This window comes from Musca autumnalis, unplaced genomic scaffold (assembly GCF_047663935.1).
Source record: "Musca autumnalis isolate F117 unplaced genomic scaffold, ASM4766393v1 scaffold_1, whole genome shotgun sequence".
NCBI classification, from domain to species: domain Eukaryota; kingdom Metazoa; phylum Arthropoda; class Insecta; order Diptera; family Muscidae; genus Musca; species Musca autumnalis.
In genome coordinates, this window is record NW_027411644.1 from 315,237,378 (window position 1) to 315,254,183 (window position 16,806).

Here is a 16,806-nt window from a genome sequence, read left to right on the forward strand (position 1 = left end):
TTTCATTTTTTTTATACAACCAGACTTCTTTGGCCAAACTTTGGTTCTCAAAAATCCATAACAAAAGGACAAATATTGCAATATTGCACTTAGAACACCTGTTCCCAAATGAATGAATAGAAACATTATTGAATAATTTCATGAAGTGATATTCACCAACGTAAAGTGGAGTTTTTAAATAGTTAACATTTCAAAAGGCTTCTATTTAAAAAAATATTATTTTTACAGTGTTTTATTCTAAAAATACAAATACTTGCCTTATTATTTCAATGTTTTATAAATATCCACCATTTTGTTATAAATAAATATAATTTATTTAAATAAATATGCTAATCAATGTCTTGTTTTTCATACAATGCCATAACATCATTGTCTCCCATTTGTAATGTTGCCTTAAGCTTCCACGTCACACCTACACTTTGAGGAAAATTTGGCTCCAACGGTAATGGATCAGTGTAAATATTACGTTTTTCCATAGGACCAATTATACATATCCATCTGCCTTTGTATAAATTTAAATATTGCAAAAATGCTGGACGATTATTGAAATAACAAAACAACAATGCAAAATTCCAACTATCTCTTAGGCAACAAGTTCTGAGATAATCCTCATTCGTTAACTCCATGCTGTCAACATAGTTCAGTTCAATAAATGATTTTATGGCATAATTGCTACACCACCAATCACGATCAACTTCTAAGCCATAGATTTCCATACCTATAAATAAGAAATAACATTTTATTTTCAAAATTTGCAGCAGTGATAAACTTACTTAAACTTTCTCTTATTATCCATTCAAATAAACCATTGCCACATCCGACACTTAACACACAACTAATACCGAATTCACGTAATATTTTACCAAATTGCCATAAACACTTTTCCGTTGGCCATATCCATAGCAAGTTGCGTCTTGTATCCGCATCCAAATTTTCACCATATTTTAATAGAGAACGCCAGTTTTTTGTTTCAATTTTTGTTAAATAATACACTTCCTTGAGATAACTTGCCTCGTCGACGGTTGCCATTGTATGTTCATAAAGAAATATCAATGAATTGAACTTTTGGCGGCAAGTATAAGGTAGGTACACTGTTTTACAACAATGCAGTTATATTTAAATCGTCTAAGTTGGAACCGAAGAAGTGTAACTATTGACGGCCTGGTCTTTTCTAACGACAGATCCAAGATGAAACAAATAAAAAAGTCGTTTAGTTTAGCAGGGTCGAACTTTTTGACATTCCAAATCGGACGGTATCGTCCTATATAGACCCGTATCGAAAAATTTCTGAAGGAAAGTTTTGTAGCCATTTGGTGGGAACAACAGAAAACATCTGTCCAGCATATGGTACAGTTCCCCGCGACACACTGCATCTTTTCAATAGGCCTCCCCATTTTTGTCACAGTCCCTGGAAACAGCTACTTTCTAAAACGAGGAGCTAGGATTATATCACACACTAATTCAACAAAAAGTTGCAACAACCTTCTCTCAGATTAATTTCTAATCCATAATGTTTTTTGTAGTCTAGTGTTATTCTTATCTTTCTTAACGCACATGTCTCTGATCTTGGCCATGACCAATGACGTGCCTGCCATGTGCATGCTGTGGATGGCTTCGGGCCAACTGCTTATAAATATGGCTGGTATTTAACTGATGATTGTGTTTTTCTCTTAATTTGTTTGCATTGTTGGATTGTTAGTACATACTTACATATATATAATGCATTTAAAACGTTTTGCACATGCAGGCAATTAAAGCAATTATTAGCAGATTCTTGAATTCGGTAAATGATTTTTTAAATCTTCATAAAATTTTATTAACAATTTTTTAATTCGTTTTTATTTTTCTTTTATACAACCAGACTTCTTTGGCCAAACTTTGGTTTTCAAAAATCCATAACAAAAGGACAAATATTGCACTTAGAACACCTGTTCCTAAATGTAACTTAAATGATAAGTTAATCTGAAAATATACATAAAATAGAAACATTATTGAAGAATTTCATGAAGTGATATTCACTAACGTAAGGTGGGTTAACAACAATTAACGGTATATTCATTACAGAATTCCTCTTCATTCCAAACTTACCTTAGTATAATAACAAATAATAAAAGTTATTATAAGACCAATGGAAAATAATTTTCCCGGTATCAATCCCTTTAATGGTCTATAATCCAAGGGTTTGTATTGCTGCCAAATATATTTACAACTAAAAACAAAATTATTAAGTTTTTTGAAACATTTTAAAGATTCTTTATCCACTTTACCTGCTGCATATTCTGCATAGCATATTTATACAATTGGCAATAATAAATCCAACTGGTCCAAATATTCGTGTCAGCACAAAAGACATAACAATAAATACAATGGAAAATATACCCATTACATAGTTATATTTGTCAATTTGCTTTGCTGTATTTGTGGCAAACATATAACCCTCTGTTATACCATTAATTGCTAGGAAATATATGGCTATGCAATGACAACGTAGTAATTTTTCGGGTAAATTGTCGACCACAAACTTGGAACCACCATATAAATATAACACAGAATGTGAATAGTTTTGTCCAAATGTGGTGGCCAACAAACCAATTGATGTTATGGCCAATAATAAATTTTCCAAGAGACGTGCAGCTTCGGAAATTTTCTTCTACAAAATAAAAAGGGTTAAACTTTTTCACTTTACAAAATTCTGTAACTACGTACCTTATCTTGATCCTTTAGCTGAACATCTCGTGCTATTGTTTGGGTAAAATAAAAGTAACTACTGTCCTCGATGGGTCGAAATATAAATCTGGCAGCCAAACTTCCCAAATTATTAACAATGTCATAAGTGGCCTGTTCACTGAAGGTAAGACCTGGTGTTAATGACATTACATATTTCTCACCTTCTGTGAGAATTTGCTTGACAAAGGTCTGTTTGGCAAAACTCATCGTAAACTTCACCAAATCTTTGTTAAGTTTGTCTTCCTAAAAAACCAGCAAAACAATAAAGTAATCATTTCTAAACAATTAACAGCTGTACTTACATTTTTCTTTAACATTACACCAGGCAAAAAGTCCACAATGCTATTGAATGGAAAATCATCCATATTTGAATAAAGGTTTTCATTCCATCCCACAACTTTATCATTTTTCTTACTCAATTCCCTAAACTTCTTCAAACGCCGTATATAATAGTGATAAAATCCATAATAACCAACAAATATTGTTGCCGTACTGGCCAATTGAGCATATGCAAAATAGTTTATGGCCTTTGCTTCATCTAATCCCAAAACTAAGCACAAAAATACACTTGAACGTACAAGAATTTGTAAGGTACTTATGACAACTTTCAATTTTACAAAACAAAACACTTGGCTAACAAAACATGGAGCTTCGGCACAAAATTCCAGCAAACAAGATAATGCCACCACATAACAGGCAAAGTGATATTGTTGCCTATATACAAGGTCATCAACAGGTAACATTACATGGAGCCAAAGTTGAACGCATATCAATGAAATGCACACACAAATTGGGAGTCTAAAACAAATAAAATACACCATTAGTTGAAGATAAGGTCATCATGGGAATTAGAATCATTACATACGTTAGCCATTGTTGATTTATTAATTGCGCCCAGGAACATTTCTGCAATTGCTTGGTGGAGCTAACACTCAGAGCAGCCCTGTTAATAGCTTCTCTGGATAAAAATATCACCGTGCTTTCAAGCAACAGTAGACGTACATTGATAATACCCAAGACATCGCGCCCTATGGTACGTATCATGAAAATGTTTACGGCGAATGTTAGAATTCTGCAGAATATCTATAAATATTTATAAAAAATTGTCATTAGAATTAATTATGAATGAAATAATTTTTAAAAATACCTGAAAAGCCATATTTAAAATGGCACTTAGTAAACTGCTTTTTAATATGTTGCGTGTCATGTTTGTGTTGTTTAAGAAGAAATTGAACCTAATCAAGATTTTTGGCCCATTCGCCACTCCACAGTTTTTAATTAAATGTTTTATGTTTTTACATTGATTCGTCAGAAAATTAAAAAATCTCTTATCAAAAAGTACTGTTTTTGTTGTTGTCAGTGGAGTTGTAAACAAATGCTGTTTCCGTTTTGAACATGATTCGTAAATTTGTATCGATAACATTATCAAATGAGTTATCGATTAATGTGATCTACAATTTTCTTTTTCCTATTTCCTCCCACAGTTGATAATAAAAGTATGAGATGTAAAGGAAATTCACACTAGCGTGAATTTAAGTCCAATTTACATATGCATATTAAATGATTTCGTTTTACGAAATCAAATGAAGTGTATTTACATCTGTTTTTTTTGTGTCATTTGCTTACGCACACAATCGCACATACACACTTATAGAATAACACAAACACAAGCACACAATTGGTCTGTTCCAGAACTGCAAGAATCTACTAATTTTTACTATTTTTTCAGATAACATAAGGGAAAAAATGTTATCGTAGTAAAAAATAGTAGCTTCTTGCAGGTTCCGGAACAGAGCAAATATATTTATTCAGAAAAATAGGTATCAAATAACTTAAATTAATTCCAAAAACAAAAAACATAATTTTTGCAAGTTTTTTAACCATTTATTTTCACTTTTGTTATCGTTTGTTTTTCTACAACACACACAAACAAACAAAGACATAAAACAGTTGCATTTTTCGTAGTTTATGACAAAAAAAAACATTTATTTTTGTATGGCAAATGACGCAAAATGTTGCCTGTTTTAGCAAATAAATGACGAATCAGCTCTAAATGACGAAATAGTTGCTAATGTAAATTGGACATTAATTACAAATTTTTATGAAGTTAGATTATAACTGGTTTACACTCATGCTCCGCTGAATTGCGCGAAATCCTGAAATACACCGCGTTGTCTACACTTATTTTTGTTGATTTCAAACATATCTTAATAATCAAGGTAGATGCATATGTGCAGCTGATTGAACTTATAAATTGAATTTTTCATTTAAAATATATGGTCTGTTCCAGTACTGCAAGAATCTACTAATTTTTACTATTTATTTCGATAACATAAAGGAAAAAATGTTATCGTAGTAAAAAATAGTAGCTTATTGCAGGTTCTGGAACAGAGCAATACGTAATATAGAACATTAGACCATGTTTATATTATAGCCTTTTGCAGTGTTAACCTTCTTAATAAGGATTTATTTTAGGTGTACGCAAACACTTATGTTACACTATGTTTACATTTACGAAATCCACTCGATTTCAACTGTCAATTCCATTGCTCAAACGTCAAATGAAATCCAATCGATTTCAGACGAGTTTTCATTTGACGTATACACAAAGGAATTGACAGATGAAATCGAGTGGATTTCGTAAATGTTAACAAAGTATTACACGCTAAAACTTTCATACGAAACTTTCCCATTATTTTGGCGTTCATAGATCGAGTTCCATACAAAATTACTGTAATGGGCAACTCGACCTAAGAGCGCCAAAATAATGGGAAAGTTTCAACGTGTAACATAGTCCCGGGCCACACTACAGTGATTTCAGTGAAATTTTGATATGAAATTATGCGTCTCTAGATCGACGTCCATAGTAGAGTAAAATCATAAAATTGCTGTAGTGGGGAATTCGATTTAAGAACACCTAATTTCATGAAATTTTTTAATGAAATTCACGCTAGTGTGGACCGGGACATAAGAGAAAGGAATTGACATTTGAAACCCAGTGGGTTTCTTAAATCAGGTTATATATAAACGTACTATTACTTATTTATATTGAAAATTATCATGAATTAACCAGTTAATACTAACAAATTAACAAATAATAATTATTTTATCGTTGAGATAAAAATAATTGGTCTGTTCCAGAACTGCAAGAATCTACTAATTTTTACTATTGGTATGTTCCAGTACTGCACATTTATACTCATTTTTACTATTTTTTCGATAACATAAAGGAAAAATCGGTTATCGGAGTAAAAATGTGTAGAAATGTGTAGTACTGGAACAGACCATATGTTTTCCGGTAACATAAAGGAAAAAAATGTCATCGTAGTAAAAAAATAGCTTCTTGCAGATTCTGGAATAGAGCAAATAAGTAATTTCGATTGATAAATGGTCTGTTCCCGAACCTGCAAGAAGCTACTATTTTTTACAACGATAAAAATTTTCCCTTTATGTTATCGGAAAAAATAGTAAAAATTAGTAGATTCTTGCAGTACTGGAACAGACCAAAAGTTGTGTTCAAGAACCTGCAAAATAGTGCTACCTGCACTATTGCAACTTTTGGTACTTTTTCAGGGAGAAATAGGGTTGTATATCATGAGTACTGTGATTTCGATGTTGATTTCTACATAATCTCTAAATGAGATGATTTCATTCATGGACATCAAGAGCTCCGAAAATAACGGAAAACACACCGCTGCTGCAAAGCTGTAATTTAAAACATAAGGTACACACCATCATTCAAAACTGACAGTCAATGTACTTTTGGGGCAATTTTCTGACAGATAAAAATGTATGTTTAGTTAAAAACATTTGAAATATGTACATATGTATATTAAATAAATTATTATTTAGATATTAGGAATGTAATTATTCAGCTAAATTTTGATATTAACGAAATAAACTTCGATGACTGTAGTTTTGTTGGTCAGTTCCAGTCCTGGCACTTGAGTTATAAGAGATTCCGTAGACATTGCATATGCAATAGTAATGGACAGAACACCACCAACCACAATCTTCACTCGACTTATCCGATAATTATTTTGTAAAGCCCTTCCAATTACAATCAATTAGTGGTGTAAACATTATATTGGAATGAATTTATCGCTTTATTTAAGCCCTACTAACTTCGATGTGAAATTTACAAGCTGGTATACATTGTACCTCAGCTGTTACACTACTATTAATACCCAGATTGCTTAAAGCTCCACGTACTAAACCGCAAGTAAAGGCAACAAACTGAAATAAAAATATTTTCAATTATAATTATGTGTCAATAGGTGTCGTTCCATTAGAAGAACTTACCTTTGGTGCATGTTCCAATTGTTTTTCACCGGGTGTAATGCGTGTCAAAAAACGAAAAGCTTTGTCCTGGACCACATACATTCCTTGATTGTTGGTTCGTAAATTGTCAACTTGCTTTTTATAGATTGATGTCCAAAAATCTGTGCAAATGAATTTGATGGTTTCCAGTTCATCTTTGAAACGCGAAACATCTCTTGTCATACGTTCAATTAGACGATAACCAGTTGTAAAACCTATATATTCCAAGGTGGAGAAGTCGTTTTCCTAAACAAAAACACAAAAATCTTGAGAAATTGGGGAGATACTTGGTTGTCCTCTTACCTTGCTACCTTCCAAACAGTAATTTACAATTTCTGCATGTAGGCAATCAAATACAATTTCTTCGGACATTGTGGGTCTATTATTTGTGTTGATAAATTGTATTTATTTTATTTTTATACACAACAATTTGGAGAAGAAACTCAAGAAACTGCAAAACAGCGAATTAACCAACTAAAAGAAAGTCGGATAAAACACAATAAAAAAAAACAGCTGATGTGAATAGCTGTACGACCTAACCTAAATGCGTTTATTTGGTTACTGTTCAAGCCGGCTTTATTATTTTTGCATCTGTTGTCCCAACAAACAATAAACAAAACAAAATTAATAAAATAAATAAAAAAAAACAATCTAATAAAACAAGGTACTATTTTACTTATACATAGCTTATTTAATATCACAATGATATAATTTTCCTCGAATATATTCTAGATAATGCCCACTTACTGTAAACCCTCAAACATTATGGACTCCTCCTTGTGTATAAAAGGAGCGATACTCATCATCTTGTGCTATTTGTGTTATGGATCATCACTAAATGGAAGTTTTGTTTTCGATGATACTGTGGCCATCAAACAGAATAAAGCCATACTGCAAGTTCCAACTAACTATACAGCCATATTTACAAGTGATTTTTGGGGGGCGCCAATTACAAGTGAAGATTCTCACAAATCTTATAGGCCTTTAACATCATTACTATTTCATTGGGAATGGATAAAATGGCAAATGCAGCCCAAACATATGAAAGCTATTAACTTGGCTATCCACACAATCAACAGCCTTCTAGTTTTGCTGGTACTGAACAAGTTTAAGTTTAAAGAATCACATATAACCAGTGTGTCGGTTAAAGATATTGCTTTTGTTGGAGCTCTACTATTTGCTGTGCATCCCATCCACACAGAATCTGTGGCTGGCATTGTTTCTAGGGCAGATTTAATGTTTTGCTTTGTTTATCTTATATGTTTGTATATCTGTTGCAATACCAACAAAGAAGGACAACAAACTATTTTATGGTTCTCAATAGCCATTTCTCTACTAACCTTTATTGGAATGCTATTTAAAGAATCAGCTATTACAATACCAATGGCTTGTGTATTTCTCAGCTTTATGCTAAAAGGTTTTCATACCTTTCCCTGGAAACAGCAAATCAAAGCATTGTTTTGCATGCAAAACATATTGCTGGGTATTACGACTTTATCTATGACAATCTTTCGCCTTTGGATTGCCGACTTTAAAAGTCCAAAATTCCGTAATGCTGACAATCCTGTGGCCCATGCAAGTAGTTTGAAAACAAGAATATTATCCCAGAGTTATTTATATTTTTATAACTTAAAAATCCTAATAAATCCTTCGGAGTTGTGCTTTGACTGGTCCTTTGGCTGCATCCCATTAATACAAAAATTTAATGACAATCGTCTATTGTTAGTGTTAGGTTTATATGTTTTACTGACTATTGTGATTCTAAATTATCAAAGAAATTGTACAACCTTCGTTGCCTTGGGATTAATTACAATACCCTTCCTGCCAGCATCGGGTATAATTAAAGTGGGATTTGTTATAGCTGAGAGAGTTTTATATGTTCCATCAATTGGCTTCTGCTATTTAGTGGCATATGGTTTTGTATGCCTTTGTGAAAACGAAGGCTTTCGTAAATGTCTTCAAATTGCTTTGGGCATTGTAATATGTGTATTTGTAATGCGCTGCAGACAACGTTCTGCTGAATGGCTCACAGAAGAAAAACTATTTTCCTCAGCCTTAGATGTGTGTCCCAACAATGCAAAGGTAATGTACAAAAAAAAAATAAAAATATTTAAATAAATCTTCTAATATTAATTACCAATTTAGGTCCACTATAACATTGCCCGCCTTGCAACGGATATGAAAAATTATTCCAAAGCCTTCGGACACTATCACACAGCCATTGAGCTATCACCAGACTATGATGCTGCTTTAATGAATCTAGGCAATCTGTATCGCGATCGAGGGGATCTAACAAAAGCAGAAATCTATTTGAAACGGGCATTAGAAATAACACCCAACTTTGCCACAGCATGGATGAATTTAGGAATCGTCCAAGCCGCCAAAAAGAACTTCGCCGAGGCCTTACAAAGTTATGAAACGGCCTTAAGTCATCGCAAAAACTATGCCAATTGTTATTATAATATGGGTAATCTTTATTTGGAACAAAAAAGAAACAGTAAAGCCTTACAGCATTGGGAATTGGCTGTAGCTTTGAAGCCAAGATTGCGTCAAGCTTGGACAAATATACTTACCATGTTAGATTCACAGGGAAGATTTGAAAAAGCCTTAAAAGTCTCCGATGAAGCCTTAAAATATCTTCCCAATGATTCGTCCATAACATTTTTACGTGCCAATATCTATGGTAAGCTTGGACATTATGAACAGGCGGAACATTTGTATAAACAGGTTGTGGCCAAAGAACCTCTTAACTATTTATATCACACAAATTTAGCTGTATTATATCATCGTTGGAACAAAATAACCGAGGCAATTGATTCGTATAAAAAAGCATTGGAGATTGAACCGAATAGGGCTACAACGGCAAGAGAGAATTTAAATAAATTAATTAACAAATTGGCAAGTAAAAAGAGAGGAGCATAAAAAACAATTGCAAGTAATTACATACATATATAGAAATTTGAAATAAAGAACATTTTTTACTTTTTTAACAAAAATTTTTGTTAAAGACTCCATTAGGATTTCTTTTTAATTTCAATGTTTAAAAAAATATTATTTTACCCCGCTTTAAGGATCAAAGATCTAACAAGTTACATATAATTCGTTGCAACACATACTTTTTATTGGACATAAAGTTCCCGGCGAGTTTTGCCTTTCCGCCGTTTCCACTATCAATGGTAATGATAGTCTCCAGGCTTGCAATTAAGTGTAAAAATGCAGAGGTGGATGAAATTGCCTTAATGGGAATACCTACAATTAATGGGGATTATTCTGAACATAAATTCCCCGTGAGTTTTCTAACTCTTTCTCTTATGTTGGATAGGCGGCAAGACAAAACTCGCTAGGAATTTTTGTTCAGAATAACCCCCAATATATGATATTAGTACATTCGTTGTTGCTAAGAGATTTTTAAATAGTCAGAAAATCCGTCCTTGCAATTCTGTATTTTAACATAAAAAAACCATAATTTTTTATGTTTCACATTTTAAAGTCCATTTTTTTATTTTCATAACAAATAATGGCAATATGTTGATTGTTTTACAATTCAAAACATACAGCGAAACAGAATTTCTTTACAAAATTAGGTGTTTAGTGTGGCAAATCTAATAGATTCTTGCTTCTTTTGGAACCAAGCTAAATAATCTCTAAACCAGTTCTAAGCCTCTTCTCTCGCCATAATATTGTTCAGCAATAATGGTGGCCACCATTTAGGTATTTCTACTGAACAGGGTTTTCCATCGATTGTCAATTCTTTGGATTTTAAAGCTTTTTCAATTCGTATTAAAGCTAGACCATTGGTTTCTGCACAACCAAGAACATTGCCCACTTTAACTCCTGCATCATTGTTTACAGAAAACGAAGAATTTTCCGCTAACGGGGCTTTCAGAATCAACGGCATATGTCGTTTACGTATTACTCCGGTATGATAAACTCTTGCTGTTAACTCTTGGCCAATATAACAACCTTTGTTGAAACTAACACCATTCAGTACATCACAGTTAGCTTCCAATGGAAATTGTTTTCCTGGTGGCATATCCTTCATTCCTTCCGCCACACCAATCGTATATCTATGAAGTCGATAGTTATTGCCATCATTTGATTGTTCAATTTTGGCATTTGATAAATGCTTAAGTAATCTAGAGATCTCTTCAGATGTCCTATCTGCTGTTGCTATTAAACGGTAACCCAAATCCGGTAATCTTGGATCATTTATAATATCCATGTTATCTACTGGCATCTGAGGAAGTACCGCAGTCGGACCACCACCACCAGCTTGAAATACACACCACACCTTTAATTCATCTGCTATGCTATCAATTTGTATTTTCCTTCTTACCCGATATAGTTTCAAATGACGCATTAGCTCATTGCACACTTCCTGGTCACATTCGATTAATATTGTCGAGCTATCCGTTGGGGCTTTATACATTATGGCATCGTAAAGAACTCGTCCGGCTTTATTTAGAAACATTGTATAAAGTGAACCGGTATGTGATGATTGAAGTTGTCTTATGTCATTGGTGGTAAGACCTTGGAGAAATGGTATGATATCTTCGCCTTTCACTCTTATTAATTGCCGTTGATCCAGATATTCTACAATGAATTTGTTATCCTTCGCTGTTGATGTTTGTTTATTTTGGGTGGTGGCTGTCTGGGTGTTCCTTGTGGTTGCAATCCAACGGCAACACAGTTGTTGTACACGATTATTACGTAGTATATTCATGGTATTTCAGTTTCCAACATTAATATGGATAATAATGAAGAATATAGATTTAGGACGAGGATTTTTCTATTTAAAAGAAATGCCTAATTTCTAAAATGTCAAAATCTCCTCCTTCGACTTGTTCAATCGTTTTGTTAATTACAGGTAATGTTTTGATAAATTGCAAATTGATCTAAATCCACTTGGAGAACGTTTGAGGTTGCTAGTAAAATTAAATCAGGTTTTGCACAAACATTTAACTAAATATTATTTTAAATCTGTATGTAATTGAATACAAACTAAAATATATTCTTTTTCAGCAACAAAATGTAATAAAGTGTTTAAAATTAATTCACAAAATGAAAATAATTTTTTTTTTTTTTGGATTAAAAATAAGCTTGGTCCCTCCTTTAAACTAAGTAAAGGTTTGAGGCCCACGGAGAATAGTACAGGCTTGGTCTGTTTGCCTTAGAAATTTAAATTTTTATTTTGTTTTCATGAATAAATTTGGTTAGATCTTGCAAGTGCTCCCATTTGTGTTTGCTAATGTAATCCTCAACAGTGAGGATTCAAAATGAAAATAATTTGTTATACCGTTTTGCACAATAAAGATTATAGAAAAAACATATGACACAGTGTGACAGGCAGACATATGTATGTACATATGTTTGAGACAATTGATTCAGTGATGATAATTTCGCGTTTAGAACATCTTTTTCGATTGCAAAACAATTAAATTTTCCGTTACAATTGTCAACATGATATTAGGTTTGTCCTTGTACTTTCTCAGTAAATATTACTCAGTAACATCTTTTTAGAGAGTAAAGCATTTTATACTCTTTCAAAGGAAAAAAATAAAAAAGTAAAAAGACAACATTCAGTAAAAATTTTCAATTTGATTAATATTTACGATTATGATATTTGAATATTTTAAACTTCTGACAACTGCCTAATATGCCATTTAGATATGACACCATTAGCCGGATTTAGCCCATTATCAGGTTTTATTTGCTAAATCCAGCCAAAATCTACCAGATTTCCCATACAAAAATAAATCCTCGTATTGAGTGGATTTGTTTTAAATCTGGCATAAATCCTCGTATACAACTCTGTTTTTTGCAACATGTTGCTAGAAAATACAAAAAGTTGCAAGCTGGCACAAGAAACAAGGTAGATGCATCGGTGAATTGCTACACTAAAAATAATTTAAAATGTAAAAATTTGTAAACAAGGCGGAAAAATTAAATTTGTTTTGATGTACAAAGTTGACTTTAATCAACCAAGACTAATATTTATGATGTCTAAATGATAAAATAATTCGTTTATTTGTTTTAGATGGACAAACTGCGATAAAATAATTCTTTATTTGCTCTTAAATTAGGATTAGTAGCATAATGTGCTAACATTTTCAGTATTAAATAATAAATTTGTAATTTGACGTGTGTTTTTTGAGACAAATTCAATTTACAAAAAATTCTTTTAACGTTTCAAATTCGTTCAGATAGGCTGATGCATCTACCTTGGTAATTGTGCTATGAACAAATATCAGCTGACTGCCATTTAAATCCTCCAAAATGTATATCTAAATGCAATGAGATTTGTACTGGATTTATTAAATCCAGTCGAGGATTTATGGCTAGTCTAAATGAGCTATAAAGCTACAAAATGTTACTGAACAAAATTCCTTCAGTAAAAATTATAAGTTCTCAGTAATAAAAATTTCAAATCAAGTTTCTCAATTCATTCTCTTTTACTGAACATTTGTGTAAAAAAACAACATTCAGTAATAATTTGTAATAATTATTACAAATTATCGAGTACGCAGACACACTTATTTTAAAGTTACACCACATGGTGCAAAAGAGATACAATAGGTCTGTACGATAATTTTAAAATTTATGTTTTTGTTCCATTTGGTTTAAAATATCAAAACAAAAAACAAATTTCATACATTTTCGGAAACAGCTGACTTTATTGACCTTTTCCAGTTGGTCGCCTCACATAATACATAACATCGCTGCCAATTATGTTAAATTTTGATTCGTCGCTGAATAAAACCGACCTCCACCTGCTTTCAGTCCTATTTAAGTGGTGTTTAGCAAACTCTAATCGCTTTTTCTGATTACGTATAGAAATGCGCGGTTTTTTCACTGGGCGTTGGGCTTTTAGGGAGTCGTGTACAAGGCGTCTACGAACTGTTCGAGCTGATATTGGTACTTTTTAATTCTATGACAACTCTAGAGGAACCAATAAATGGCCTTTTTCACATGTCTGACTATCAGAGCGTCAAACCCGAACTCAACACGTGCCATTTTAAGGGAGAGTTTTTCGAAAGCTTATATATTAACTCTTATGTTACACGCTGAAACTTTCATACGAAACTTTCCCATTATTTTGGCGTTCTTAGGTCGAATGGGGAACATTACAGTAATTTCATAAAATTACTTTTGTATGGAACTCGATCTATGAACGCCAAAATAATGGGAAAGTTTCGTATGAAAGTTTTAGCGTGTAACATAAGAGTAAATAAATCCCGGTCCACACTAGAGTGATTTCATTGAAAAAATTGCATGAAATTATGCGTCTCTAGATCGACTTCCATAGTAGAGTGAAATCATAAAATTGCTGTAGTGAGGAATTCGATTTAAGAACGCCTAATTTCATGAAATTTTTAAATGAAATTCACGCTAGTGTGGACCGGGACTAATAGCTCATTTATAGGCCGTTTATATATAACCGGGTTAACCCAGTGGGTCTGGGTTTCAAATGTCATTTCCATTGTGTATACTTCAAATAAATCCTCATAAAGAAGGTTAACCCTGCAAAAAACTATAAACGCCGTATTAGATTAGCCAAAAATCCTCGACTGGATTTAATAAATCCAGTACAAATCTCATTGCATTTAGATATACATTTTGAAGGATTTAAATGGCAGTCAGCTGATTTTTGTTCATAGCACAATTACCAAGGTAGATGCATCAGCCCATCTGAACGAATTTGAAACGTCAAACGAATTTTTTTAAATTGAATTTAAATTGAAAATTTATTCTATTATACTGAAAATGTTAGCACATTATGCTACTAATGCTAACTAAAGAGCAAATAAAGAATTATTTATCGCAGTTTGCCCATACAAAATAAATAAACGAATTATTTTATCGTTTAGACATCATAAATATTAGTCTCGGTTGATTAAAATCAACTTTGTACATCAAAACAAATTTAATTTTTCCGCCTTGTTTACAAATTTTAACATTTTAAATTATTTTTAGTGTAGCAATTCACCGATGCATCTACCTTGTTTCTTGTGCCAGCTTGCAACTTTTTGTATTTTCTAGCAACATGTTGCAAAAAACAGAGTTGTATACGAGGATTTATGCCAGATTTAAAACAAATCCACTCAATAGGAGGATTTATTTTTGTATGGGAAATCTGGTAGATTTTGGCTGGATTTAGCAAATAAAACCTGATAATGGGCTAAATCCGGCTAATGGTGTCATATCTAAATGGCATATAACATCAAAAATGCAGAAAATATTATGCACACTTTTACAGCGAAGGCTCTTAAATAAGCAATATAATAGCCCATTTAGATATGACTTCATTAGCCGGATTTAGCACATTATCAGTTTTTATTTGCTAAATCCAGCCAAAATCTACCAGATTTCCCATACAAAAATAAATCCTCCTATTGAGTGGATTTGTTTTAAATCTGGCATAAATCCTCGCATAGAACTCTGTTTTTTGCAACATGTTGCTAGAAAATACAAAAAGTTGCAAGCTGGCACAAGAAACACGGTAGATGCATCGGTGAATTTTTACACTAAAAATAATTTAAAATGTAAAAATTTGTAAACAAGGCGGAAAAGTTAAATTTGTTTTGATGTACAAAGTTGATTTTAATCAACCAAGTCTAATATTTACGATGTCTAAACGACAAAATAATTTGTTTATTTATTTTATTAGATGGGCAAACTGCGATTAAATAATTCTTTATTTGCTCCTTACCCTGCGTTTACAAAAGACAGGACAGTTGACTTCATGTATTGATTGTCAAAAACCCAAAACTTGCCTCTGTGACGTAGGCGTCCAGACAACTGCAAAAACAGTTGTAAAATTATGAATGAAAATCATAGATTTCTTTTTGTTTTCCATTCACATATTTTGTTTTTGTACCTATTCTTTTGTTTTAAACACATTTAAATTATCATCTCACTTCTTTTTTCACAAAATGTCAAAAATTTGTTAACCCTACTCTCTATGAAAAAATGATGGACAGCTGGGAGACAAACGACAAATGTATGTATGTGTTAGTAAATCAGAGTTGTATTTGAAGACAAACTGTCTGGTGTAAACGCCTAGTTAGTTAGCATTAGTAGCCATGTTTATATTATAGCCTTTTGCAGGGTTAACCTTCTTATTGAGGATTTATTTGACGTATACGCAAAGGAATTGACATTTAAAACCCAGTGGGTTTGTTAAATCCGGTTATATATAAACGTACTATAATGTGCTAGCATTTTCAGTATTAAACAATAAATTTGTAATTTGACGTTTGTTTTTTCAGATGAATTCAATTTACAAAAAATTCTTTTGACGTTTCAAATTCGATGAGATGAGCTGATGCATCTACCTTGGTAATTGTGCTATGAAAAAAAAATCAGCTGACTGTCATTTAAATCCTCCAAAATGTATATCTAAATGCAAAGAGATTTGTGCTGGATTTATTAAATCCAGTCGAGGATTTATGGCTAGTCTAAATGAGCTATAAAGAATAACACGTGAAAAGAATTTGCAAAAATACCGTTATTTGAGACAAAATTGAGAAGTTGCATATGTTTTGTATTTGTTGCAAATGTATTGGCCACCACTGTATATGTTGTAATACTTTCTCTGGATCCAGAGATATGGCTCTTAGAATCTTGATAACCCGGTTCTACAGGGCATATATCCTTATTTTATAGGTGTCTACGGAAAATTGTAAAGTTGTAAATTGAACAAAATTTTCTTTTAAATTATAAATTTTCCTTCGGCCGGGCATTTAAGACTTTCTCCTA

At 32.4% G+C, this 16,806-nt stretch overlaps 6 protein-coding genes across 6 annotated transcripts in view; 2 read left to right on the forward strand and 4 right to left on the reverse strand.

Annotated features, from left to right (window-relative positions):
* yem (yemanuclein) overlaps positions 1–16,806 on the forward strand; it is a 65,500-nt gene that overhangs the window by 19,425 nt on the left and 29,269 nt on the right. The window lies entirely within an intron of this gene.
* LOC141389977 (uncharacterized) lies at positions 291–1,047 on the reverse strand. The gene is made up of 2 exons (XM_073962336.1): positions 774–1,047; positions 291–718 (listed from the first exon to the last, which is right to left on the reverse strand). Exons 1-2 carry the CDS (start codon positions 1,027–1,029, stop codon positions 330–332), a joined length of 645 nt encoding a protein of 214 aa, XP_073818437.1. The 5' UTR covers positions 1,030–1,047; the 3' UTR covers positions 291–329.
* LOC141389973 (man(5)GlcNAc(2)-PP-dolichol translocation protein RFT1) lies at positions 1,783–4,005 on the reverse strand. The gene is made up of 7 exons (XM_073962327.1): positions 3,875–4,005; positions 3,593–3,810; positions 3,030–3,525; positions 2,707–2,970; positions 2,268–2,650; positions 2,089–2,209; positions 1,783–1,962 (listed from the first exon to the last, which is right to left on the reverse strand). Exons 1-7 carry the CDS (start codon positions 3,932–3,934, stop codon positions 1,828–1,830), a joined length of 1,677 nt encoding a protein of 558 aa, XP_073818428.1. The 5' UTR covers positions 3,935–4,005; the 3' UTR covers positions 1,783–1,827.
* Positions 6,810–7,490, reverse strand: Trs33 (trafficking protein particle complex subunit Trs33). Its single transcript, XM_073962337.1, has 3 exons — positions 7,351–7,490; positions 7,030–7,293; positions 6,810–6,963 (listed from the first exon to the last, which is right to left on the reverse strand). Exons 1-3 carry the CDS (start codon positions 7,417–7,419, stop codon positions 6,838–6,840), a joined length of 459 nt encoding a protein of 152 aa, XP_073818438.1. The 5' UTR covers positions 7,420–7,490; the 3' UTR covers positions 6,810–6,837.
* Positions 7,594–10,043, forward strand: Tmtc4 (Transmembrane O-mannosyltransferase targeting cadherins 4). The gene is made up of 3 exons (XM_073962322.1): positions 7,594–7,711; positions 7,780–9,129; positions 9,193–10,043. The coding sequence occupies exons 2-3, from the start codon at positions 7,783–7,785 to the stop codon at positions 9,967–9,969; spliced, it is 2,124 nt and encodes a 707-aa protein (XP_073818423.1). The 5' UTR covers positions 7,594–7,711; positions 7,780–7,782; the 3' UTR covers positions 9,970–10,043.
* On the reverse strand, positions 10,513–12,350 carry LOC141389976 (putative transferase CAF17 homolog, mitochondrial). The gene has a single exon (XM_073962335.1). The coding sequence runs from the start codon at positions 11,768–11,770 to the stop codon at positions 10,703–10,705; it is 1,068 nt and encodes a 355-aa protein (XP_073818436.1). The 5' UTR covers positions 11,771–12,350; the 3' UTR covers positions 10,513–10,702.

Bases quoted from the DNA above. Each gene is read 5' to 3' on its own strand.
- LOC141389977 (XM_073962336.1), bottom strand. From the start codon at position 1,029: ATGGCAACCGTCGACGAGGCAAGTTATCTCAAGGAAGTGTATTATTTA. The intron at 719-773 runs GTAAGTTTATCA...TCTTATTTATAG, and splicing joins GATAATAAGAGAAAGTTTAA to GTATGGAAATCTATGGCTTA.
- Tmtc4 (XM_073962322.1), top strand. From the start codon at position 7,783: ATGCCCACTTACTGTAAACCCTCAAACATTATGGACTCCTCCTTGTGT. The intron at 9,130-9,192 runs GTAATGTACAAA...TTACCAATTTAG, and splicing joins TGTGTCCCAACAATGCAAAG to GTCCACTATAACATTGCCCG.
- LOC141389973 (XM_073962327.1), bottom strand. From the start codon at position 3,934: ATGACACGCAACATATTAAAAAGCAGTTTACTAAGTGCCATTTTAAAT. The intron at 3,811-3,874 runs GTATTTTTAAAA...AAATATTTATAG, and splicing joins TTTTAAATATGGCTTTTCAG to ATATTCTGCAGAATTCTAAC. The intron at 3,526-3,592 runs GTATGTAATGAT...TATTTGTTTTAG, and splicing joins ATAAATCAACAATGGCTAAC to ACTCCCAATTTGTGTGTGCA.
- LOC141389976 (XM_073962335.1), bottom strand. From the start codon at position 11,770: ATGAATATACTACGTAATAATCGTGTACAACAACTGTGTTGCCGTTGG.
- Trs33 (XM_073962337.1), bottom strand. From the start codon at position 7,419: ATGTCCGAAGAAATTGTATTTGATTGCCTACATGCAGAAATTGTAAAT. The intron at 7,294-7,350 runs GTAAGAGGACAA...GTTTTTGTTTAG, and splicing joins ACTGTTTGGAAGGTAGCAAG to GAAAACGACTTCTCCACCTT. The intron at 6,964-7,029 runs GTAAGTTCTTCT...TTTTTATTTCAG, and splicing joins AATTGGAACATGCACCAAAG to TTTGTTGCCTTTACTTGCGG.